The sequence below is a fragment of the Salvelinus fontinalis genome, unplaced genomic scaffold (genome assembly GCF_029448725.1).
Source record: "Salvelinus fontinalis isolate EN_2023a unplaced genomic scaffold, ASM2944872v1 scaffold_0031, whole genome shotgun sequence".
Lineage (NCBI taxonomy): Eukaryota > Metazoa > Chordata > Actinopteri > Salmoniformes > Salmonidae > Salvelinus > Salvelinus fontinalis.
Genome location: NW_026600240.1, coordinates 296,375 through 323,358, shown reverse-complemented (window position 1 = coordinate 323,358; position 26,984 = coordinate 296,375). Strand labels below are relative to the sequence as shown.

Genomic DNA, 26,984 nt, shown 5'->3' with positions numbered 1-26,984 from the left:
CATCAGACCCCAGAGAACCAACCAGTAACATCAGACCCCAGAGAACCAGCCAGTAACATCAGACCCCAGAGAACCAGCCAGTAACATCAGACCCCTGAGAACCAGCCAGTAACATCAGACCCCTGAGAACCAGCCAGTAACATCAGACCCCAGAGAACCAGCCAGTAACATCAGACCCCAGAGAACCAGCCAGTAACACCAGACCCCAGAGAACCAGCCAGTAACATCAGACCCCAGAGAACCAGCCAGTAACACCAGACCCCTGAGAACCAGCCAGTAACACCAGACCCCTGAGAACCAGCCAGTAACATCAGACCCCAGAGAACCAGCCAGTAACATCAGACCCCTGAGAACCAGCCAGTAACATCAGACCCCAGAGAACCAGCCAGTAACATCAGACCCCTGAGAACCAGCCAGTAACATCAGACCCCAGAGAACCAGTCAGTCACATCAGACCCCTGAGAACCAGTCAGTCAGTAACATCAGACCCCTGAGAACCAGCCAGTAACATCAGACCCCTGAGAACCAGTCAGTCAGTTCACAGTGAGTGAACATATACTCCCTCTTTGCACAACAAATTTAGCGTTCTAATTTAGCGTTATTACAGGGCATAAGGAAAGTATTCAGACCGCTTGACTTTTCCACTTTGTTACGTTACAGCCTTATTCTGTAATGGATTTAATGTCTCAGGATGGTAAGTTGGTGGTTGAAGATATCCCTCTAGTGGTGTGGGTGCTGTGCTTTGGGAAAGTGAGTGGGGTTATATCCTGCCTGGTTGGCCCTGTCCGGGGGTATCATCGGACGGGGCCACAGTGTCTCCCGACCCCTCCTGTCTCAGCCTCCAGTATTTATGCTGTAAAAGTTTGTGTGTCAGGGGGCTAGGGTCAGTCTGTTAGATCTGGAGTATTTCTCCTGTCTTATCCAGTGTCCTGTGTGAATTTAAGTATGCTCTCTCGAATTCTCTCTTTCTGAGGACCTGAGCCGTAGGACCATGCCTTAGGACTACCTGGCCTGATGACTCCTTGCTGTCTCCAGTCCACCTGGTCGTGCTGCTGCTCCAGTTTCAATACACACACACAATACCCCATAATGACAAAGCAAAAACAGTTTCTGTTTTGTACTCAAAACAGAATTAGCTTATTTACATAAGTATTCAGACCCTTTACTATTAGACTAGAAATTGAGCTCAGGTGCATCCTGTTTCCATTGATCGTCCTTGAGATGTTTCTACAACTTGATTGGAGTCCACCTGTGGTAAATTCAATTGATTGGACATGATTTGGAAAGGCACACACCTGTCTATATAAGGTCCCACTGTTGACAGTGCATGTCAGAGAAAACACCAAGCTGTGAGATCAAAGGAATTGTCCGTAGAGCTCCGAGACAGAACGGTGTCGAGGCACAGATCTGGGGAAGGGTACCATAAAAATGTATGCAACATTGAAGGTCCCCCAAAATACAGTGGCCTCCATCATTCTTAAAAGGAAGTTTGGGACCACCAAGACTCTTCCTAGAGCTGGCCGCCCGGCCAAACTGAGCAATCGGGGGAGAAGGGCCTTGGCCTGGGAGGCGACCAAGAACCCGATGGGGACTCGGACAGAGCTCCAGAGTACCTCTGTGGAGATGGGAGAACCTTCCAGAAGGCGAGGTCAGTACAAGTGCATCAAAGCAGGGACCGAGAGACTGAAAAACAGCTTCTATCTCAAGGCCATCAGACTGTTAAACAGCCATCACTAGCACAAAGGCTGCTGCCAAAATACTGACTCAAATCTCTAGCCACTTTAATAATTATAAATTGGATGTAATAAATGTATCACTAGTCACTTTAAACAATGGCACTTTATATAATGTTTACATGACCTACATTACTCATCTCATATGTATATACTGTACTCTATACCATCTACTGCCTCTTGCCTATGCCGTTCGGCCATCGCTCATCCATATTTTTTTATGTACATATTCTAATTCATTCCTTTACACTTGTGTGTATAAGGTAGTTGTGAAATTGTTAGGTTAGATTACTCGTTGGTTATTACTGCATAGATGGAACTAGAAGCACAAGCATTTCGCTACACTCACATTAACATCTGCTAACCATGTGTATGTGACCAATAACATCTGCTAACCATGTGACCAATAAAATTTGATTGGATTTGGGCCCTCTACTGGCGCCGTGTCTCCCATTCTTCTCTGCAGATCCTCTCCATTTCTGTCAGGTTGGATGGGGAGTGTCGCTGCACATCTATTTTCAGGTCTCCATAGATGTTCGATCGGGTTCAAGTCCAGGCTCTGTCCCAAAGCCACTCCTGCGTTGTCTTGGCTGTGTGCTTAGGGTCTGTGTCCTGTTGGAAGGTGAACCTTCGCCCCGGTCTGAGGTCCTGAGCAGGTTTTAATCAAGGATCTCTCTGTACTTTGCTCCGTTCATCTTTCCCTCGATCCTGACTAGTCTCCCAGTCCCTGCCACTGACAAAACATCCCCACAGCATGATGCTGCCACCACCACCATGCTTCACGGTAGGGATAGTGCCAGGTTTCCTCCAGACGTGACGCTTGGCATTCAGACCAAAGAGTTCAATCTTAGTTTCATCAGACCAGAGAATCTTGTTTCTCATGGTCAGAGTCTTTTAGGTGCCTTTTGGCAAACTGTCGTGCCTTTTACTGAGGAGTGGCTTCCGTCTGGCCGCTCTACCATAAAGGCCTGATTGGTGGAGAGCTGCAGAGATGGTTGTACTTCTGGATGATAGCGGGGTGAACAGGCAGTGGCTCGGGTGGTTGTTGTCCTTGATGATCTTTATGGCCTTCCTGTGACATCGGGTGGTGTAGGTGTCCTGGAGGGCAGGTAGTTTGCCCCCGGTGATGCGTTGTGCAGACCTCACTACCCTCTGGAGAGCCTTACGGTTGTGGGCGGAGCAGTTGCCGTACCAGGCGGTGATACAGCCCGACAGGATGCTCTCGATTGTGCATCTGTAGAAGTTTGTGAGTGCTTTTGGTGACAAGCCGAATTTCTTCAGCCTCCTGAGGTTGAAGAGGCGCTGCCGCGTCTTCTTCACAACGCTGTCTGTGTGGGTGGACCATTTCAGTTTGTCCGTGATGGGTACGCCGAGGAACTTAAAACTTACTACCCTCTCCACTACTGTCCCGTCGATGTGGATAGGGGGGTGCTCCCTCTGCTGTTTCCTGAAGTCCACGATCATCTCCTTTGTTTTGTTGAGTGAGGTTATTTTCCTGACACCACACTCCGAGGGCCCTCACCTCCTCCCTGTAGGCCGTCTCGTTGTTCGTGGTAATCAAGCCTACCACTGTAGTGTCGTCTGCACTCTTGATGATTGAGTTGGAGACGTGCATGGCCACGCAATCGTGGGTGAACAGGGAGTACAGGAGGGTGCTCAGCACGCACCCCTGTGGGTTGAGGATCAGCGGGGTGGAGATGTTACCTACCCTCACCACCTGGGGGCGGCCCGTCAAAGTCCAGGACCCAGTTGCACAGGGCGGGGTCGAGACCCAGGGTCTCAAGCTTAATGACGAGTTTAGAGGGTACTATGGTGTTAAATGCTGAGCTGTAGTCAATGAACAGCATTCTTACATAGGTATTCCTCTTGTCCAGATGGGATGGGGCAGTGTGCAGGTGATTGCGTCGTCTGTGGACCTATTGGGTCGGTAAGCAAATTGGAGTGGGTCTAGGGTGTCAGGTAGGGTAGAGGTGATATGATCCTTGACTAGTCTCTCAAAGCACTTCATGATGACAGAAGTGAGTGCTACGGGGCGATAGTCATTTAGTTCAGTTGCCTTTGCCTTATTTGATACAGGAACAATGGTGGACATCTTGAAGCATGTGGGAACAGCAGACTGGGATAGAGAGATTACAGACGTCTGTAAACACACCAGTCAGCTGGTCTGCGCATGCTCTGAGGACGCGGCTAGGGATGTCAACAATGATGAGACAGCCTACAGGGAGGTGAGGGCTCTGGGATATAATATTCAATATTCTTAATTCCATTGCTGTGAAATTGTTAGATATTACTGCAGGGTTGGAACATCTGCTAAACATGTAACCAATAACATTTTATGTTGAATTCCCCAAATACAGGTGTGCCAAGCTTGTAGCGTCAAACCCAAGAAGACTCGAGACTGTAATCGCTGCCAAAGGTGCTTCAACAAAGTACTGAGTAAAGGGTCTGAATACTTATGGAAATGTGATATTTTTTATTTATTTATTTAAAACATTTCTAAAAGCCTTTCTTTGCTTCGTCATTATGGGGTAGTGTGTCGATTTGAGGGGGAAAAACCAATCGTATCCATTTTAAAATAAGACTTTAACGTAACAAAATGTTTGAAAGAAGTCTGAATACTTTCCAATGTAACCCATCAGACCCCATCAATGTATCTTTTATCTGCACGTCCAATCCTCATATTTAGCTTCACAATTAAGTGTTTTACCATGTCCTTTTCTGTAACGCTTCCACGGTTTGGAACAGCTTTTCATTGCTTTTAAGAGCTTGTTAAATCATACAGAAAACCAAATGGAACAACCCAGAAGTCTGGAGCTCAGACGATATTTCTGTAGGAGGTAACATTCAGACGGCTAAGGTGGCACAAGCAGTACAAATAGACTCCGCTGTTTCCGCTCCAGAATGATTTTTATTGTGGTAGATGTTCCGCCACGGCGTCCAGGTCAAACGGTTACACAACAGTGACAGTCTACTGCTCCTTCAGCTCCTTCAGTCTCCTGATGGCCGACTTCACTGTGACTGCAGACGTCGTGCTGAAACACAGGAACAATGATTTCTTACAGAGACCGGTTTAGCACATACAGTGGACACATACTAAACTCACACCAAGGACCAGGCAGTTTCCCCAGACATGTTAATTCTAGTCCTGAACTAAGAAGCCCATTTCCATGAAGAATCTCCATTAAAGTGCTTTAGTCCAGGACTAGGCTTAAATCTGGGTCTGGTAAACCAGTTGCCAATAGCAACTGGTGTCGATTTGACCTGGTGTTTTAGGTCATTGTCCTGCTGAAAGGTGACTTCTTCCTCTAGGATTTTGCCTGTGCTTAGTTTGTAACCTGAAACTAAATTACAAGGATACTCATAACATGATGCAGCCACTACTATGCTTGTAAATATGGAGAGTGGTACTCAGTGCCCCAAACGGAGCACTTTGTATTCTGGGTAAAAAACTTGGAATTCTTTGCAGTGTTACTTTATTGCCTTACTGCAAACAGGACGAATGTTTCAACCCTACGAAAAAAGTCAAGGTACATGACGCTGTCAATATGTTTTCAGACATGGGCATCTCCAAGAGTGAATGAAAGTTGCGTTACTCCGTGGACGGAATACTGATGGTGCAGACTTTAGTTCCAGCCAGTAACACCAGTGTTTCCGGATGCTGATGGAGAGGAAGCCACTAAACTATTGACGTGTAGCCCTTTGCTCATTTCCACACAGGACAGATCATACCAGAGATGCTACCGGCTAATTCCAGCCTGGAGGGGAAATCACCATCATACCAGAGATGCTACCGGCTAATTCCAGCCTGGAGGGGAAATCACCATCATACCAGAGATGCTACCGGCTAATTCCAGCCTGGAGGGGAAATCACCATCATACCAGAGATGCTAACGGCTAATTCCAGTCTGGAGGGGAAATCACCATCATACCAGAGATGCTACCGGCTAATTCCAGTCGGGAGGGGTAATCACCATCATACCAGAGATACCAGAGATCACCATCATACCAGAGATGCTACCGGCTAATTCCAGTCTGGAGGGGAAATCACCATCATACCAGAGATGCTACCGGCTAATTCCAGTCTGGAGGGGAAATCACCATCATACCAGAGATGATACCGGCTAATTCCAGTCTGGAGGGGAAATCACCATCATACCAGAGATGATACCGGCTAATTCCAGTCTGGAGGGGTAATCACCATCATACCAGAGATGCTACCAGCTAATTCCAGTCTGGAGGGGAAATCACCATCATACCAGAGATGCTACCGGCTAATTCCAGTCTGGAGGGGGAAATCACCTCACATATTCTAGAATCCACATAAAGAACCAATCAGACTTGTTGTGGAGCAAAATCAGCATGTGATGACATAGTGCACAACATTTACTGTTTCATTTTGACGTACCGAATAAATATCGAAACTTAAGTGTTTCACCGCTTATTTTTTTAAGCAAAAACGTGTTAAAATAGTCTATTCCAGCCAACAGCAGGCAGATACAGTGCAGGTAGGCTAGTCTACATGAGATCATTATAGATAGACAGAATATTTGTATTTGTCAAATGGCAGTCAAGCATAGATCATCATTTCACCAGAATAAGGAAAAGGAGCATTAAGTTGATGACCTTTCACCCCCCTGTGAAGTTCATAACTTAATAATCTGTAGCCTAATAAACGGCATGCGTTCCCGTGTCGTAGTAGTAGGACCACACACCATATCATCACGTGACTCCAAGTTTACTTCCATATGATGGGTATCATATCAATATTTGGCAAACTGCCCTTTCCTCGCATAATTAATTTTACCGACAGAAAAAGATACCATGTCAAAACGAACAAAGTGTCGCATTTATAAAATTGTACTAAAACTTCCTTTTTCCATCACAGCTGTGGAGATTATTCTTCTTTATTTTACTCACATAGAAACTGGATTGAAACGTGGTTACAGACCCCTCGTCTAATCTGAGGGGGAGATTCAAGCAGGGGATAGATGGAGAAGGCACCCACACCCAGTCTAGAAACACAGTTCTACGTCCACGCGCTCACAGTTCTACGTCCACACAGTTCTACGTCCACACAGTTCTACGTCCACACAGTTCTACGTCCACACAGTTCTACGTCCACACAGTTCTACGTCCACACAGTTCTACGTCCACAGTTCTACGTCCACACAGTTCTACGTCCACACAGTTCTACGTCCACACAGTTCTACGTCCACACAGTTCTACGTCCACACAGTTCTACGTCCACACAGTTCTACGTCCACACAGTTCTACGTCCACACAGTTCTACGTCCACACAGTTCTACGTCCACACAGTTCTACGTCCACACAGTTCTACGTCCACACAGTTCTACGTCCACACAGTTCTACGTCCACACAGTTCTACGTCCACACAGTTCTACGTCCACACAGTTCTACGTCCACACAGTTCTACGTCCACACAGTTCTACGTCCACACAGTTCTACGTCCACACAGTTCTACGTCCACACAGTTCTACGTCCACACAGTTCTACGTCCACACAGTTCTACGTCCACACAGTTCTACGTCCACACAGTTCTACGTCCACACAGTTCTACGTCCACACAGTTCTACGTCCACACAGTTCTACGTCCACACAGTTCTACGTCCACACAGTTCTACGTCCACACAGTTCTACGTCCACACAGTTCTACGTCCACACAGTTCTACGTCCACACAGTTCTACGTCCACACAGTTCTACGTCCACACAGTTCTACGTCCACACAGTTCTACGTTCAACGCGCTCACAGTTCTACGTTCAACGCGCTCACAGTTCTACGTTCAACGCGCTCACAGTTCTACGTTCAACGCGCTCACAGTTCTACGTTCAACGCGCTCACAGTTCTACGTTCAACGCGCTCACAGTTCTACGTTCAACGCGCTCACAGTTCTACGTTCAACGCGCTCACAGTTCTACGTTCAACGCGCTCACAGTTCTACGTTCAACGCGCTCACAGTTCTACGTTCAACGCGCTCACAGTTCTACGTTCAACGCGCTCACAGTTCTACGTTCAACGCGCTCACAGTTCTACGTTCAACGCGCTCACAGTTCTACGTTCAACGCGCTCACAGTTCTACGTTCAACGCGCTCACAGTTCTACGTTCAACGCGCTCACAGTTCTACGTTCAACGCGCTCACAGTTCTACGTTCAACGCGCTCACAGTTCTACGTTCAACGCGCTCACAGTTCTACGTTCAACATGCTCACAGTTCTACGTTCAACATGCTCACAGTTCTACGTCAACATGCTCACAGTTCTACGTTCAACATGCTCACAGTTCTACGTTCAACATGCTCACAGTTCTACGTTCAACATGCTCACAGTTCTACGTTCAACATGCTCACAGTTCTACGTTCAACATGCTCACAGTTCTACGTTCAACATGCTCACAGTTCTACGTTCAACATGCTCACAGTTCTATGTCCACATGATCACAGTTCTACGTTCAACATGATCACAGTTCTACGTCCACATGCTCACAGTTCTACGTTCAACATGCTCACAGTTCTATGTCAACATGCTCACAGTTCTATGTCAACATGCTCACAGTTCTACGTTCAACATGCTCACAGTTCTACGTCCACATGCTCACAGTTCTACGTCCACATGCTCACAGTTCTATGTCCACATAGATGGAGAAGGCACCCACCCAGTCTAGAAACACAGTTCTATGTCCACATGCTCACAGTTCTACGTTCACATGCTCACAGTTCTACTTACTTGTATGTCCATGCGCCTCCAGCGACAGTCTTCATACAGGACCCACAGTGCCAGATACCAACAGCCCTCCTCTTCATCTTAGTCTGAAGATTAAACACAAGTAACGTTAGTTCAATACTAGTATTAACCTCTAACCGTCTAAGCCGTTGGGGGTGGGGGGGTGGTTCTACTAAGCTAACATTTGGAATTGTTTTAAGATGGTGTTATGAACACTAGTGAAGCTTAACCAAGTTTAATTCTCCCCAGAGGGTCGACAGCTGTATTCAGACACGTCTTCCCCCCGTGGTGGCATATGTTAGAGGTGTGGACCGTACCTTGCCACAGAAGGAGCAGGTGTACTTGGCGTGCTGGCTGATCTCAATCTTCTTCACCATCTTCCTGAGCGACGCGCCGTAACGCGTGCCGTATTTACCCACAATCCCCACCTTCTTGGTGCGCTTGGCCTGAGGAAGAGGGAGACACCAAATTAACACACAACCTAGTCAAACTAACAACCCCCATATTACTGTTAGCCTTTATGGTAGGAAATACCACTCGTCCCATTACATAGACAAAAACCTCAACAAACATTTAGCTAACATTGGCAGTGTTATATATGGCCGGGTTGAACCAGCCTATGACCTGTGACTGGGCCAAGCCGAAACACACCACTCAAATCTGACACCAATCTGCACTGCTCGGTGGTTGTCACCAAGGCAACAGGATCCATCATTCAAACTGGAAAGCCAAATAAAGCGTTTTAAATCAAAAGCAAATCAATTTTGCATTTGAAAATACTGAATTCTACTCATTACACCACTTGTTTTGAGCAGACTTCTGTCTGAAAGGGGCATGCCCGAGAGACAGCCTTTTACCCAGGCCAAGTTAATAAAATCCCCTCAACAACTAGCAAGGGAATGACCTCAAACGGCATTCTCAAAACATTACACGGTCAAATTTGGCAAACAAACTACCCAAATCTAGCTAAACATTCACTAGTTAGCTTACTACGCCTTTGATTTCTTGCCCTATAGATAACATGTTGGATATAACTAACGTCTACAATCACACTCGAGAAAACTGTTAGTTACATTTGTGAATCATTAGGGAACGTTAATAAGTTAGCATTAGCCTAGCTGGCACAGATAACTAGTAACTAGCCTTTACAGAGGGTTAAAGCAACTACCGTAGCTATTGACATAACCAAGCATGGTTTATGGTTGCTGCAGATAACGTTACAAAAACCACAAACACATATCTGTAACTAGGTTGCTAACGGGACCCGATTTTAAGCACTCGGTGCCGGCCAGAGGCCTTGACGCAAAACCGAGTGACATACACATACTGGGCGGCCATTTCTATGACTACCAGGTACGCGAACAGTAAAAACATGTATTTTGGCCATTCCCTCTCAAAAATATCTGCAATAACTTTTGGAGCTAATGGCGAATTATATAAACGGCCCATCAGATAAACTGTTATTCTATCATTCGCTTTGGATTAGTTAGATGGGTGTGGATTAGGCAGGGGACATTTTCGTCTCACCATTGTAGTTCTGGAGACGTAGGTCCAAAAAGGAAGCGCACAGGACGCAGGCGCAATTTACCCCTGTGGAATGTATTGCATTGTGGGATGTTGGCGCTGTTTTAGGTTAGGTAGGTTTTCACTCCAACCCTGTTCCTGGAGAGATACCCTCCTGTAGGTTTTAACTCCAACCCTGTTCTAGCGCATCTGATTAATAATTAGCTGGTTGATAAACTGAATCAGGTTAGTTACAACTGGGGTTGGTGCAGAAACCTACAGGAAGGTTGGTAGCTGTCCAGGAACAGGGTTGGAGAGCCCTGACCTAGGACATCATCAGCCGGCCAGGGTTTTGGGATGTTGGGTTTCATTAAATAAGCTAAATAGGCAATACTTTTACATTAAATAGGCAATACTTTTTTCCCCACATTTAAGCCTAAACCTTAAAGCCATTTATGCCCTGTTGTATTCGGCGCATGTGACCAATAACATTTGATTTGCCACAACAATTTTAGCCTTTTTTGTTTCTATTCTTGGACTTCACTGTTGTCCACTCATCGTTGTCAATAAAACTGTACTCGATTTACTATTTTCATCTTCAAACAACACATCTGCTTCCGCCATCTTAACTCCGTGCCTCAGAGCGCATCTTCTCCTCCTTTCCAACGCATCTCTGGTGTAGCTGCGCGCAAAGCATCTTGGGAAGTGATGTTTTATAGAATCCCGCCTTCTGATTGGTCTAAACTAAACCGACGAACTTTGACTCAACACGTGGTTTAAAAACTTGCAGGCTGGCCCGCGGAAATCTGTCAGAGATCTTTCAAGCTGCGCGCACTTTGTAGACGTTTTTAACTTGACTTAGTGTAGTAGCTAATATTTGTCTTTTTTCTTATAATTGTGTCTTCTACAAACGTGCGTTGTAACGTTAGTTAAAACAGCAGTCAGGCAAGTCCCTGCTTTTCGTGGCATATTGTTTCATTAGCTAGCCAACGATAGTGCATGTTTCTGTGTAATATTTCCGCGTTCAAAACATCTGGGAACTCGGAAATCTCCGACTACAGTGCGTTCATTGACAACTCTTCATCCAAAGCAGAATGCCTCATGGTGATTTCAAGACAACTGGGAACTCGGAAAAATACGACGCCAGTGATTTTCAGGTCGGAGCTCTAGAAAGAGGCCCGAGGTTTCCGAGTTGGATGACCGTTCAAAATTACTTTTCTGCCGGAGTTTTTTATTTTTTTCCAAAGTCCCCAGTTGTCTGGAATGCACTGAAGTCGGAGATTTACAAGTTCCCATTTCCAAGTTTCCAGTTTTTTTGAACGCAGCATCAATTCAAGAGCTCCGAGTTCCCAGTTGTCTTAAACACTGAGTGTTGTAGGTAGTAGTGATGATGATGATGATCAGCATGACGGTGTGGTGTGGTGATGAACGTGTGTTTCTGTGCAGTATGAGTATATTGGAGGTGAGGTTTGTGGGCGACGGAGATGCACTGGAACACATAGTGGACAAACAAGAAGGTAGGAGTCAGACCACACACACACCATCACACACACACACCATCACAAAGACCCAGACACACACCATCACAAAGACCATCACACACCATCGCAAAGACCCACACACACACCATCGCAAAGACCCACACACACACCATCGCAAAGACCCACACACACACCATCACAAAGACCCAGACACACACCATCGCAAAGACCCAGACACACACACACACCATCGCAAAGACCCAGACACACACACACACCATCGCAAAGACCCACACACACACACACCATCGCAAAGACCCACACACACACACCATCGCAAAGACCCACACACACACACACACACCATCGCAAAGACCCACACACACACCATCGCAAAGACCCACACACACACACACACCATCGCAAAGACCCACACACACCATCGCAAAGACCCACACACACACACACACCATCGCAAAGACCCACACACACACACACACCATCGCAAAGACCCACACACACACACACACCATCGCAAAGACCCACACACACACACACACCATCGCAAAGACCCACACACACACACACACCATCGCAAAGACCCACACACACACACACACCATCGCAAAGACCCACACACACACACACACCATCGCAAAGACCCCCACACACACACACACCATCGCAAAGACCCACCCACACACACACACCATCGCAAAGACCCACCCACACACACACACCATCGCAAAGACCCACACACACACACACACCATCGCAAAGACCCACACACACACACACCATCGCAAAGACCCACCCACACACACACACCATCGCAAAGACCCACCCACACACACACACCATCGCAAAGACCCACCCACACACACACACCATCGCAAAGACCCACCCACACACACACACCATCGCAAAGACCCACACACACACACACACACCATCGCAAAGACCCACACACACACACCATCGCAAAGACCCACCCACACACACCATCGCAAAGACCCACCCACACACACCATCGCAAAGACCCACACACACACACCATCGCAAAGACCCACACACACACACACCATCGCAAAGACCCACACACACAGGTACTGCTGACTGACTGATTTGTCGGTTTTGCTGTGTGTGTAGATGTGCAGGGCAGCAGTATGCAGATGTTGGTGACTCTGAGGAGCGAAGAGGAGAAGAGCGATAGAGAGGATGAGGCAGATCTTAGTGAGCTGAACTATGTCCAGGCCCTCGGAACAGACGGTGTGTGGGGAGAGACTGTCTGTCCTGTGTGGAGAGAGACTGTCTGACTGTCCTGTGTGGAGAGAGACTGTCTGACTGTCCTGTGTGGAGAGAGACTGTCTTGACTGTCCTGTGTGGAGAGAGACTGTCTGACTGTCCTGTGTGGGGAGAGACTGTCTGACTGTCCTGTGTGGAGAGAGACTGTCTGACTGTCCTGTGTGGAGAGAGACTGTCTGACTGTCCTGTGTGGGGAGAGACTGTCTGACTGTCCTGTGTGGGGAGAGACTGTCTGACTGTCCTGTGTGGAGAGAGACTGTCTGACTGTCCTGTGTGGGGAGAGACTGTCTGACTGTCCTGTGTGGAGAGAGACTGTCTGTCTGTCCTGTGTGGAGAGAGACTGTCTGTCTGTGTGACTGTGTGGAGAGAGACTGTCTGATTGTCCTGTGTGGAGAGAGACTGTCTGTCTGTGTGACTGTGTGGAGAGAGACTGTCTGATTGTCCTGTGTGGAGAGAGACTGTCTGACTGTCCTGTGTGGAGAGAGACTGTCTGACTGTCCTGTGTGGAGAGAGACTGTCTGACTGTCCTGTGTGGAGAGAGACTGTCTGACTGTCCTGTGTGGGGAGAGACTGTCTGACTGTCCTGTGTGGGGAGAGACTGTCTGTCTGTCCTGTGTGGGGAGAGACTGTCTGTCTGTCCTGTGTGGAGAGAGACTGTCTGACTGTCCTGTGTGGAGAGAGACTGTCTGACTGTCCTGTGTGGAGAGAGACTGTCTGTCTGTCCTGTGTGGAGAGAGACTGTCTGACTGTCCTGTGTGGAGAGAGACTGTCTGACTGTCCTGTGTGGAGAGAGACTGTCTGTCTGTCCTGTGTGGAGAGAGACTGTCTGACTGTCCTGTGTGGAGAGAGACTGTCTGACTGTCCTGTGTGGAGAGAGACTGTCTGACTGTCCTGTGTGGAGAGAGACTGTCTGACTGTCCTGTGTGGAGAGAGACTGTCTGACTGTCCTGTGTGGGGAGAGACTGTCTGACTGTCCTGTGTGGAGAGAGACTGTCTGTCTGTCCTGTGTGAGGAGAGACTGTCTGACTGTCCTGTGTGGAGAGAGACTGTCTGTCTGTGTGACTGTGTGGAGAGAGACTGTCTGACTGTCCTGTGTGGGGAGAGACTGTCTGACTGTCCTGTGTGGAGAGAGACTGTCTGACTGTCCTGTGTGGAGAGAGACTGTCTGACTGTCCTGTGTGGGGAGAGACTGTCTGACTGTGTGTGTGACTGTGTGGGGAGACTGTCTGACTGTGTGTGACTGTGTGGGGAGACTGTCTGACTGTGTGTGTGACTGTGTGGGGAGACTCTGACTGTGTCCTGTCTAACTGTCCTGTCTGAAGAGGGGGAGGAATGTGAAGCAGGAGGGGCATCAGTGTTCCCCTTTCAGACGGTCAAACGCACCAACAGGATGGCCCAGATGGGTAAGTCTCTCCAAACCTTATCTATAATGTTGACAACATAGTTGAGTCACTGCTCTAACCAGATTCACATGTCCTCAAAGATGGAAGCCAGGTGAGATCAGGTGGGACCATTCTAGCCAATGAGATCAGGTGTGACCATTCTAGCCAATGAGATCAGGTGGGACCATTCTAGCCAATGAGGTCAGGTGGTCCAATTCTAGCCAATGAGGTCAGGTGTGACCAACCTACCCGTTACCAAACCCCGGTACCAACCTACCCGTTACCAAACCCCGGTACCAACCTACCCGTTACCAAACCCCGGTACCAACCTACCCGTTACCAAACCCCGGTACCAACCTACCCGTTACCAAACCCCGGTACCAACCTACCCGTTACCAAACCCCGGTACCAACCTACCCGTTACCAAACCCCGGTACCAACCTACCCGTTACCAAACCCCTGTACCAACCTACCCGTTACCAAACCCCGGTACCAACCTACCCGTTACCAAACCCTGGTACCAACCTACCCGTTACCAAACCCTGGTACCAACCTACCCGTTACCAAACCCTGGTACCAACCTACCCGTTACCAAACCCTGGTACCAACCTACCCGTTACCAAACCCCTGTACCAACCTACCCGTTACCAAACCCTGGTACCAACCTACCCGTTACCAAACCCTGGTACCAACCTACCCATTACCAAACCCTGGTACCAACCTACCCATTACCAAACCCCGGTACCAACCTACCCATTACCAAACCCTGGTACCAACCTACCCATTACCAAACCCTGGTACCAAACCCTGGTACCAACCTACCCATTACCAAACCCTGGTACCAAACCCTGGTACCAACCTACCCATTACCAAACCCTGGTACCAAACCCTGGTACCAACCTACCCATTACCAAACCCTGGTACCAACCTGCCCATTACCAAACCCTGGTACCAACCTACCCATTACCAAACCCCGGTACCAACCTACCCGGTACCAACCTACCCGTTACCAAACCCTGGTACCAACCTACCCGTTACCAAACCCCGGTACCAACCTACCCGTTACCAAACCCCGGTACCAACCTACCTGGTACCAACCTACCCGTTACCAAACCCCGGTACCAACCTACCCGGTACCAACCTACCCGTTACCAAACCCTGGTACCAACCTACCCGTTACCAAACCCCGGTACCAACCTACCCGTTACCAAACCCCGGTACCAACCTACCCGTTACAAAACCCTGGTACCAACCTACCCGTTACCAAACCCTGGTACCAACCTACCCGTTACCAAACCCTGGTACCAACCTACCCGTTACCAAACCCTGGTACCAACCGACCCATTACCAAACCCTGGTACCAACCTACCCGTTACCAAACCCTGGTACCAACCTACCCGTTACCAAACCCTGGTACCAACCTACCCGTTACCAAACCCTGGTACCAACCTACCTGGTACCAACCTACCCGTTACCAAACCCTGGTACCAACCTACCTGGTACCAACCTACCCGTTACCAAACCCTGGTACCAACCTACCCGTTACCAAACCCTGGTACCAACCTACCCGTTACCAAACCCCGGTACCAACCTACCCGTTACCAAACCCCGGTACCAACCTACCTGGTACCAACCTACCCGTTACCAAACCCCGGTACCAACCTACCCGGTACAAACCTACCCGTTACCAAACCCTGGTACCAACCTACCCGTTACCAAACCCTGGTACCAACCTACCCGTTACCAAACCCTGGTACCAACCGACCCGTTACCAAACCCTGGTACCAACCTACCCGTTACCAAACCCTGGTACCAACCTACCCATTACCAAACCCTGGTACCAACCTACCCGTTACCAAACCCTGGTACCAACCTACCCGTTACCAAACCCTGGTACCAACCTACCCGTTACCAAACCCTGGTACCAACCTACCCGTTACCAAACCCTGGTACCAACCTACCCGTTACCAAACCCTGGGACCAACCTACCCGTTACCAAACCCTGGTACCAACCTACCCGTTACCAAACCCTGGTACCAACCTACCCGTTACCAAACCCTGGTACCAACCTACCCGTTACCAAACCCCTGTACCAACCTACCCGTTACCAAACCCTGGTACCAACCTACCCGTTACCAAACCCTGGTACCAACCTACCCGTTACCAAACCCTGGTACCAACCTACCCATTACCAAACCCCGGTACCAACCTACCCATTACCAAACCCTGGTACCAACCTACCCATTACCAAACCCTGGTACCAAACCCTGGTACCAACCTACCCATTACCAAACCCTGGTACCAAACCCTGGTACCAACCTACCCATTACCAAACCCTGGTACCAAACCCTGGTACCAACCTACCCATTACCAAACCCTGGTACCAAACCCTGGTACCAACCTACCCATTACCAAACCCTGGTACCAACCTGCCCATTACCAAACCCTGGTACCAACCTACCCATTACCAAACCCCGGTACCAACCTACCCGGTACCAACCTACCCGTTACCAAACCCTGGTACCAACCTACCCGTTACCAAACCCCGGTACCAACCTACCCGTTACCAAACCCCGGTACCAACCTACCTGGTACCAACCTACCCGTTACCAAACCCCGGTACCAACCTACCCGGTACCAACCTACCCGTTACCAAACCCTGGTACCAACCTACCCGTTACCAAACCCCGGTACCAACCTACCCGTTACCAAACCCCGGTACCAACCTACCCGTTACAAAACCCTGGTACCAACCTACCCGTTACCAAACCCTGGTACCAACCTACCCGTTACCAAACCCTGGTACCAACCTACCCGTTACCAAACCCTGGTACCAACCTACCCGTTACCAAACCCCGGTACCAACCTACCCGTTACCAAACCCCGGTACCAACCTACCCGTTACAAAACCCTGGTACCAACCTACCCGTTACCAAACCCTGGTACCAACCTACCCGTTACCAAACCCTGGTACCAACCTACCCGTTACCAAACCCTGGTACCAACCTACCCGTTACCAAACCCTGGTACCAACCTACCCGTTACCAAACCCCGGGACCAACCTACCCGTTACCAAACCCCGGTACCAACCTACCCGTTACCAACCTACCTGGTACCAACCTACCTGGTACCAACCTACCCGTTACCAAACCCCGGTACCAACCTACCCGGTACAAACCTACCCGTTACCAAACCCTGGTACCAACCTACCCGTTACCAAACCCTGGTACCAACCTACCCGTTACCAAACCCTGGTACCAACCGACCCATTACCAAACCCTGGTACCAACCTACCCGTTACCAAACCCTGGTACCAACCTACCCATTACCAAACCCTGGTACCAACCTACCCGTTACCAAACCCTGGTACCAACCTACCCGTTACCAAACCCTGGTACCAACCTACCCGTTACCAAACCCTGGTACCAACCTACCCGTTACCAAACCCTGGTACCAACCTACCCGTTACCAAACCCTGGGACCAACCTACCCGTTACCAAACCCTGGTACCAACCTACCCGTTACCAAACCCTGGGACCAACCTACCCGTTACCAAACCCTGGGACCAACCTACCCGTTACCAAACCCTGGGACCAACCTACCCGTTACCAAACCCTGGTACCAACCTACCCGTTACCAACCTACCCATTACCAAACCCTGGTACCAACCTACCCGTTACCAAACCCTGGTACCAACCTACCCGTTACCAAACCCTGGTACCAACCTACCCGTTACCAAACCCTGGTACCAACCTACCCGTTACCAAACCCTGGTACCAACCTACCTGGTACCAACCTACCCGTTACCAAACCCCGGTACCAACCTACCTGGTACCAACCTACCCGTTACCAAACCCTGGTACCAACCTACCCGTTACCAAACCCTGGTACCAACCTACCCGTTACCAAACCCCGGTACCAACCGACCCGTTACCAAACCCCGGTACCAACCGACCCGTTACCAAACCCCGGTACCAACCGACCCGTTACCAAACCCTGGTACCAACCTACCCGTTACCAAACCCCGGTACAAACCTACCCGTTACCAAACCCCGTGACAAACCTACCCGTTACCAAACCCTGGTACCAACCTACCCATTACCAAACCCCGGTACCAACCTACCCATTACCAAACCCTGGTACCAACCTACCCATTACCAAACCCTGGTACCAAACCCTGGTACCAACCTACCCATTACCAAACCCTGGTACCAAACCCTGGTACCAACCTACCCATTACCAAACCCTGGTACCAAACCCTGGTACCAACCTACCCATTACCAAACCCTGGTACCAAACCCTGGTACCAACCTACCCATTACCAAACCCTGGTACCAACCTGCCCATTACCAAACCCTGGTACCAACCTACCCATTACCAAACCCCGGTACCAACCTACCCGGTACCAACCTACCCGTTACCAAACCCTGGTACCAACCTACCCGTTACCAAACCCCGGTACCAACCTACCCGTTACCAAACCCCGGTACCAACCTACCTGGTACCAACCTACCCGTTACCAAACCCCGGTACCAACCTACCCGGTACCAACCTACCCGTTACCAAACCCTGGTACCAACCTACCCGTTACCAAACCCCGGTACCAACCTACCCGTTACCAAACCCCGGTACCAACCTACCCGTTACAAAACCCTGGTACCAACCTACCCGTTACCAAACCCTGGTACCAACCTACCCGTTACCAAACCCTGGTACCAACCTACCCGTTACCAAACCCTGGTACCAACCTACCCGTTACCAAACCCCGGTACCAACCTACCCGTTACCAAACCCCGGTACCAACCTACCCGTTACAAAACCCTGGTACCAACCTACCCGTTACCAAACCCTGGTACCAACCTACCCGTTACCAAACCCTGGTACCAACCTACCCGTTACCAAACCCTGGTACCAACCTACCCGTTACCAAACCCTGGTACCAACCTACCCGTTACCAAACCCCGGGACCAACCTACCCGTTACCAAACCCCGGTACCAACCTACCCGTTACCAACCTACCTGGTACCAACCTACCTGGTACCAACCTACCCGTTACCAAACCCCGGTACCAACCTACCCGGTACAAACCTACCCGTTACCAAACCCTGGTACCAACCTACCCGTTACCAAACCCTGGTACCAACCTACCCGTTACCAAACCCTGGTACCAACCGACCCATTACCAAACCCTGGTACCAACCTACCCGTTACCAAACCCTGGTACCAACCTACCCATTACCAAACCCTGGTACCAACCTACCCGTTACCAAACCCTGGTACCAACCTACCCGTTACCAAACCCTGGTACCAACCTACCCGTTACCAAACCCTGGTACCAACCTACCCGTTACCAAACCCTGGTACCAACCTACCCGTTACCAAACCCTGGGACCAACCTACCCGTTACCAAACCCTGGTACCAACCTACCCGTTACCAAACCCTGGGACCAACCTACCCGTTACCAAACCCTGGGACCAACCTACCCGTTACCAAACCCTGGGACCAACCTACCCGTTACCAAACCCTGGTACCAACCTACCCGTTACCAACCTACCCATTACCAAACCCTGGTACCAACCTACCCGTTACCAAACCCTGGTACCAACCTACCCGTTACCAAACCCTGGTACCAACCTACCCGTTACCAAACCCTGGTACCAACCTACCCGTTACCAAACCCTGGTACCAACCTACCTGGTACCAACCTACCCGTTACCAAACCCCGGTACCAACCTACCTGGTACCAACCTACCCGTTACCAAACCCTGGTACCAACCTACCCGTTACCAAACCCTGGTACCAACCTACCCGTTACCAAACCCCGGTACCAACCGACCCGTTACCAAACCCCGGTACCAACCGACCCGTTACCAAACCCCGGTACCAACCGACCCGTTACCAAACCCTGGTACCAACCTACCCGTTACCAAACCCCGGTACAAACCTACCCGTTACCAAACCCCGTGACAAACCTACCCGTTACCAAACCCTGGTACCAACCTACCCGTTACCAAACCCCGGTACAAACCTACCCGTTACCAAACCCCGGTACCAACCTACCTGGTACCAACCTACCCGTTACCAAACCCTGGTACCAACCTACCCGTTACCAAACCCTGGTACCAACCTACCCGTTACCAAACCCTGGTACCAACCTACCCGTTACCAAACCCTGGTACCAACCTACCCGTTACCAAACCCTGGTACCAACCGACCCATTACCAAACCCCGGTACCAACCGACCCATTACCAAACCCCGGTACAAACCTACCCGTTACCAAACCCCGGTACAAACCTACCCGTTACCAAACCCCGGTACAAACCTACCCGTTACCAAACCCTGGTACCAACCTACCCGTTACCAAACCCCGGTACAAACCTACCCGTTACCAAACCCCGGTACAAACCTACCCGTTACCAAACCCCGGTACAAACCTACCCGTTACCAAACCCTGGTACCAACCTACCCGTTACCAAACCCTATTAGGTCAGATAAGCCTCATGCAGCACATTCAACCAAATTCAACACTCGTTATCTTATTTTCATGGGCAGATTTTGGGCAGTCTTCTTCTCTTATTGTAAAGACGCTCGCTTCGCCTTTTCCTGTCTCGTCTCTCTCGCTCTCTCCGTGTGTGTGTGTGTGTGTGTGTGTGTGTGTGTGTGTGTGTGTGTGTGTGTAGCGTCTGAGCTGGCTCGGACCCCAGTGAGGAGTGTGACCTTCAGAACAACATCTGACCCTTCTGGCCCCGCCCACAATGGCTGCAGTGAGTCCCTCTTTCATCCATCTCCTCCTGTTTCCTCATCCTCGCTCTCATCCATCTCCTCCTTCCCGTTTCCTCATCCTCGTTCTCATCCATCTCCTCCTTCCCGTTTCCTCATCCTCGTTCTCATCCATCTCCTCCTTCCTGTTTCCTCATCCTCGCTCTCATCCATCTCCTCCTTCCCGTTTCCTCATCCTCGTTCTCATCCATCTCCTCCTTCCCGTTTCCTCATCCTCGTTCTCATCCATCTCCTCCTTCCCATTTCCTCGTTCTCATCCATCTCCCGTTTCCTCATCCTCGTTCTCATCCATCTCCTCCTTCCCGTTTCCTCATCCTCGTTCTCATCCATCTCCTCCTTCCCATTTCCTCGTTCTCATCCATCTCCCGTTTCCTCATCCTCGTTCTCATCCATCTCCCGTTTCCTCATCCTCGTTCTCATCCATCTCCTCCTTCCCGTTTCCTCATCCTCGCTCTCATCCATCTCCTCCTTCCCGTTTCCTCATCCTCGCTCTCATCCATCTCCTCCTTCCCGTTTCCTCATCCTCGTTCTCATCCATCTCCCGTTTCCTCATCCTCGTTCTCATCCATCTCCCGTTTCCTTATCCTCGTTCTCATCCATCTCCCGTTTCCTTATCCTCGTTCTCATCCATCTCCTCCTTCCTGTTTCCTCATCCTCGTTCTCATCCATCTCCCGTTTCCTCATCCTCGTTCTCATCCATCTCCTGTTTCCTCATCCTCGTTCTCATCCATCTCCCGTTTCCTTATCCTCGTTCTCATCCATCTCCTCCTTCCTGTTTCCTCATCCTCGTTCTCATCCATCTCCCGTTTCCTCATCCTCGTTCTCATCCATCTCCCGTTTCCTTATCCTCGTTCTCATCCATCTCCTCCTTCCTGTTTCCTCATCATCGTTCTCATCCATCTCCTCCTTCCTGTTTCCTCATCATCGTTCTCATCCATCTCCTCCTTCCCGTTTCCTCATCCTCGTTCTCATCCATCTCCCGTTTCCTCATCCTCGTTCTCATCCATCTCCCGTTTCCTTACCCTCGTTCTCATCCATCTCCCGTTTCCTCATCCTCGTTCTCATCCATCTCCTGTTTCCTCATCCTCGTTCTCATCCATCTCCTCCTTCCCGTTTCCTCATCCTCGTTCTCATCCATCTCCCGTTTCCTCATCCTCGTTCTCATCCATCTCCCGTATCCTCGTTCTCATCCTTCTCCTCCCCGTTTCCTCATCCTCGTTCTCATCCTTCTCCTTCCCGTTTCCTCATCCTCGTTCTCATCCATCTCCTCCTTCCCGTTTCCTCATCCTCGTTCTCATCCATCTCCTCCTTCCCGTTTCCTCATCCTCGTTCTCATCCATCTCTTCCTTCCTGTTTCCTCATCCTCGTTCTCATCCATCTCCTCCGTCCCGTTTCCTCATCCTCGTTCTCATCCATCTCCTCCTTCCCGTTTCCTCATCCTCGTTCTCATCCATCTCCTCACTCCCGTTTCCTCATCCTCGTTCTCATCCATCTCCCGTTTCCTCATCCTCGTTTTCATCCATCTCCTACTTCCCGTTTCCTCATCCTTGTTTTCATCTCTATATCTCTGGATGTGACTAACACAATTGGATTTGATGTGTGTGTGTGTTGATACACAGTACCAGTCAAAAGTTTGGACACACCTACTCATTCAAGGGTTTTTCTTTATTTTACTATTTTCTACATTGTAGAATAATAGTGAAGACATCAAAACTATGAAATAACACATATGGAATCATGTAGTAACCAAAAAATTATATTTTATATTTGAGATTCTTCAAATTAGCCACCCTTTGCCTTGATGACAGATTTGCACACTCTTGGCATTCTCTCAACCAGCTTCATGAGGAATGCTTTTTCAACAGTCTTCAAGTAGTTCCCACATATGCTGAGCACTTGTTGGCTGCTTTTCCTTCACTCTGCGGTCCAACTCATCCCAAACCATCTCAATTGGGTTGAGGTCGGGTGATTGTGGAGGCCAGGTCATCTGATGCATCACTCCATCACTCTCCTCCTTGGTCAAATAGCTCTTACACAGCCTGGAGGTGTGTTGGGTCATTGTCCTGTTGAAGAACTAATTATAGTCCTACTAAGCACAAACCAGATGGGATGGCGTATCGCTGCAGAATGCTGTGGTAGCCATGCTGGTTAAGAGTCCCTTGAATTCTAAATTAAACCAGACAGTGTCACCAGCAAAGCATCATCACACCTCCTCCTCCATGCTTCACGGTGGGAACCACACATACAAAGACCATCCGTTCACCTACTCTGCGTCTCACAAATGCACAGCGGTTGGAACCAAAAATCTGACCAAAAGACAGATTTACACCGATCTAATGTCCATTGCTCGTGTTTATTGGCCCAAGCAAGTCTCTTATTAATATTAGTGTCCTTTAATAGTGGTTTCTTTACAGCAATTCGACCATGAAGGCCTGATTCACGCGGACTCCTCTGAACAGTTGATGTTGAGATGTCTGTTACTTGAACTCTGTGAAGCATTTATTTGGGCTGCAATCTGAGGCTGGTAACTCTAATGAACTTATCCTCTGCAGCAGAGGTAACTCTGGGTCTTCCTTTCCTGTGGCGGTCCTCATGAGAGACAGTTTCATCATAGAGCTTGATGGTTTTTACGACTGCACTTGAAGAAACTTTCAAAGTTCTTTATATTATCCGTCTTGACTGACTTATGGACTGTCGTTTCTCTTTGCTTATTTGAGCTGTTCTTGCCGTAATATGGACTTATCCCTGTTTGGTAAAATACCATCTTCTGTATACGCCCCCCCCCCCTACCTTGTCACAACCCAACTGATTGGCTCAAACGCATTGAGAAGGAAATAAATTCCAGAAATTAATTTAACAAGGCACACCTGTTAATTAAAATGCATTCCAGGTGACTACCTCATGAAGCTGGTTGAGAAAATGGCAAGAGTGTGCAAAGTTGTCATCAAGGCAAATGTTGTCTACTTTGAAGAATCTCAAATATAAAATATATTTTGATTTGTTTAACACATTGTTGGTTAGTGCCTGATTCCATATGTGTTATTTAATCGTTTTGATGTCTTCACTATCATTCTACAATGTAGAACATAGTAAAAATAAAGAAACTGGTTCTGTACATCGATGTCTCAACTATGTGTGATCAGGTGGATGATGTCCATTTTCTCTGTATATTCTCCCTGTCTCTAGAGCATGTGAGTGAGAACACGACTCCTCAGAAGGTGAGTATGGGAGAGAACAGATGTAGCCAGTTGTCACCTGATCTTTCATAGACCATATTGGTGCCCGTGCTGAGCTGTGACCTATGTTACTTCCTGTTTCCTCTCAGGGCAGGAAGGTGCAGTTTGTTTCCACAACGCCCCACAGACTCAGGAAGAGACTCTCAGGTGGGAAACAAACAATCGGCTACTGACGTTGTAACTAAATGTTTGGGACATTCGATAAACTCTTTCAACCGTGGCTACATGGAATTACAGTTCACAAAAATACACGGATCAAAAATATACTACACGGAATTACAGTTCACAAAAATACACGGATCAAAAATATACTACACGGAATTACAGTTCACAAAAATACACGAAACAAAAATATACTACACGGAATTACAGTTCACAAAAATACACGGATCAAAAATGTACTACACGGAATTACAGGTCGCAAAAATACACGGAACAAAAATATACTACACGGAATTACAGTTCACAAAAATATACTACACGGAATTACCGGTCACAAAAATACACGGAACAAAAATGTATTACACGGAATTACAGGTCACAAAAATACACGGAACAAAAATATACTACACGGAACAAAAATATAAGCGTAACATGTAAAGTGTTGGTACCATGTTTCATGAGCTGAAATAAAATATCCCAGAAATTTCCCAAACCTTATTTCTCTCACATTTTGTGCACACATTTGTTACACCCCTGTTAGTGAGCATTTCTCCTTTGCCAAGATAATCCATCCACCTGACAGGTTTGGCATATCAAGAAGCTGATTAAACATGATCATTACACAGGTGCACCTTGTGCTGGGGACAATAAAAGGCCACTCTAACTGTGCAGTTTTGTCACACAAAACAATACCACACATGTCTCAAATTGAGGGAGTGTGCAATTGGCATGCTGACTGCAGAAATGTCCACCAGAGCTGTTGCCAGGGAATTTAATGTTCATGAGGTAAATGGTGGTCAGATACTGACTGGTTTTCATGAGGTAAATGGTGGTCAGATACTGACTGGTTTTCATGAGGTAAATGGTGGTCAGATACAGACTGGTTTTCATGAGGCAAATGGTGGTCAGATACTGACTGGTTTTCATGAGGTAAATGGTGGTCAGATACTGACTGGTTTTCATGAGGTAAATGGTGGTCAGATACTGACTGGTTTTCATGAGGTAAATGGTGGTCAGATACTGACTGGTTTTCATGAGGCAAATGGTGGTCAGATACTGACTGGTTTTCATGAGGTAAATGGTGGTCAGATACTGACTGGTTTTCATGAGGTAAATGGTGGTCAGAGACTGACTGGTTTTCATGAGGTAAATGGTGGTCAGAGACTGACTGGTTTTCATGAGGTAAATGGTGGTCAGATACTGACTGGTTTTCATGAGGTAAATGGTGGTCAGACACTGACTGGTTTTCATGAGGTAAATGGTGGTCAGATACTGACTGGTTTTCATGAGGTAAATGGTGGTCAGATACTGACTGGTTTTCATGAGGTAAATGGTGGTCAGATACTGACTGGTTTTCATGAGGTAAATGGTGGTCAGATACTGACTGGTTTTCATGAGGCAAATGGTGGTCAGATACTGACTGGTTTTCATGAGGCAAATGGTGGTCAGATACTGACTGGTTTTCATGAGGTAAATGGTGGTCAGACCAGATACTGACTGGTTTTCATGAGGTAAATGGTGGTCAGATACTGACTGGTTTTCTGATCCACTCCTCTACCTTGTTTTTAAAGGTATCTGTGACCAGCAGATGCAGATCTGTATTCCCAGTCATGTGAAATCCATAGATTAGGGCCTAATGAATTTAAATTGACTTTTCTTATATGAACTGATACTCTTTGAATTTGTTGCATATTGCATTTCTATTTTTGTTTAGTATATTAAACTAAGGTCTGTTTGTCTGTTTTAGCTCCCAGCCTGAGGTCTGACAGCGACAGTGAGCTCTCTCCCTCTGACTCTGGAGAGGACGAGGAGGAGGAGGATGAAGATAAGGGGAAGAGAGAGGAGGACAGAGTGAATCAGTCCAGCACACTCAGAAAGCCTCCAGCCACAGCTCTCTATAAGACACCTGCTAAGAAGAGCAAGACTGCTCCAGAACCACCCTGCCAGGTTAGTCACCCAGAACCGCCCTGCCAGGTTAGTCACCCAGAACCGCCCTGCCAGGTTAGTCACCCAGAACCGCCCTGCCATGTTAGTCACCCAGAACCACCCTGCCAGGTTAGTCACCCAGAACCACCCTGCCAGGTTAGTCACCCAGAACCGCCCTGCCAGGTTAGTCACCCAGAACCGCCCTGCCAGGTTAGTCACCCAGAACCACCCTGCCAGGTTAGTCACCCAGAACCGCCCTGCCAGGTTAGTCACCCAGAACCGCCCTGCCAGGTTAGTCACCCAGAACCACCCTGCCATGTTAGTCAGTCACCCAGAACCACCCTGCCATGTTAGTCAGTCACCCAGAACCACCCTGCCATGTTAGTCAGTCACCCAGAACCACCCTGGCATGTTAGTCAGTCACCCAGAACCGCCCTGCCGGGTTAGTCACCCTGACGTGCCCTGCCGGGTTAGTCACCCTGACGTGCCCTGCCGGGTTAGTCACCCAGAACCTCCCTGCCAGGTTAGTCACCCAGAACCACCCTGCCAGGTTAGTCACCCAGAACCACCCTGCCAGGTTAGTCACCCAGAACCACCCTGCCAGGTTAGTCACCCAGAACCACCCTGCCAGGTTAGTCAGTCACCCAGAACCACCCTGCCAGGTTAGTCAGTCACCCAGAACCACCCTGCCAGGTTAGTCAGTTACCCAGAACCGCCCTGCCAGGTCAGTCACCC

The 26,984-nt window shown here is 48.8% G+C and overlaps 2 protein-coding genes across 4 annotated transcripts in view; one reads left to right on the top strand and one right to left on the bottom strand.

Annotated features, from left to right (window-relative positions):
- Nucleotides 1-4,186: 4,186 nt before the first annotated feature.
- Nucleotides 4,187-10,106, bottom strand: LOC129842304 (60S ribosomal protein L37a-like). Its single transcript, XM_055910805.1, has 4 exons — nt 10,000-10,106; nt 8,790-8,918; nt 8,476-8,558; nt 4,187-4,765 (listed from the first exon to the last, which is right to left on the bottom strand). Exons 1-4 carry the CDS (start codon nt 10,000-10,002, stop codon nt 4,702-4,704), a joined length of 279 nt encoding a protein of 92 aa, XP_055766780.1. The 5' UTR covers nt 10,003-10,106; the 3' UTR covers nt 4,187-4,701.
- Nucleotides 10,107-10,738: 632 nt separating this feature from the next.
- orc2 (origin recognition complex, subunit 2) overlaps nt 10,739-26,984 on the top strand; it is a 42,913-nt gene continuing 26,667 nt past the window's right edge. The window contains exons 1-8 of one of the 3 annotated variants that reach the window (XM_055910803.1): nt 10,739-10,920; nt 11,422-11,492; nt 12,606-12,725; nt 14,084-14,164; nt 20,826-20,909; nt 24,112-24,143; nt 24,251-24,308; nt 26,071-26,270. In XM_055910803.1, the coding sequence (XP_055766778.1) occupies nt 11,423-11,492; nt 12,606-12,725; nt 14,084-14,164; nt 20,826-20,909; nt 24,112-24,143; nt 24,251-24,308; nt 26,071-26,270 (645 nt within the window). In that variant the 5' untranslated portion in view covers nt 10,739-10,920; nt 11,422. Of the gene's footprint in view, nt 10,921-11,008; nt 11,493-12,605; nt 12,726-14,083; nt 18,292-20,825; nt 20,910-24,111; nt 24,144-24,250; nt 24,309-26,070; nt 26,271-26,984 lie in introns of those variants that run through there. The other 2 variants (XM_055910802.1, XM_055910801.1) reach the window with 2 other exon arrangements.

Excerpts from the sequence above, each read along its gene's own strand:
- LOC129842304 (XM_055910805.1), bottom strand. Across the intron at positions 8,559-8,789 it reads CCTGCTCCTTCTGTGGCAAG|ACTAAGATGAAGAGGAGGGC; the intron begins GTACGGTCCACA and ends TTTAATCTTCAG. Across the intron at positions 4,766-8,475 it reads GGAGGCGCATGGACATACAA|CACGACGTCTGCAGTCACAG; the intron begins GTAAGTAGAACT and ends CCTGTGTTTCAG.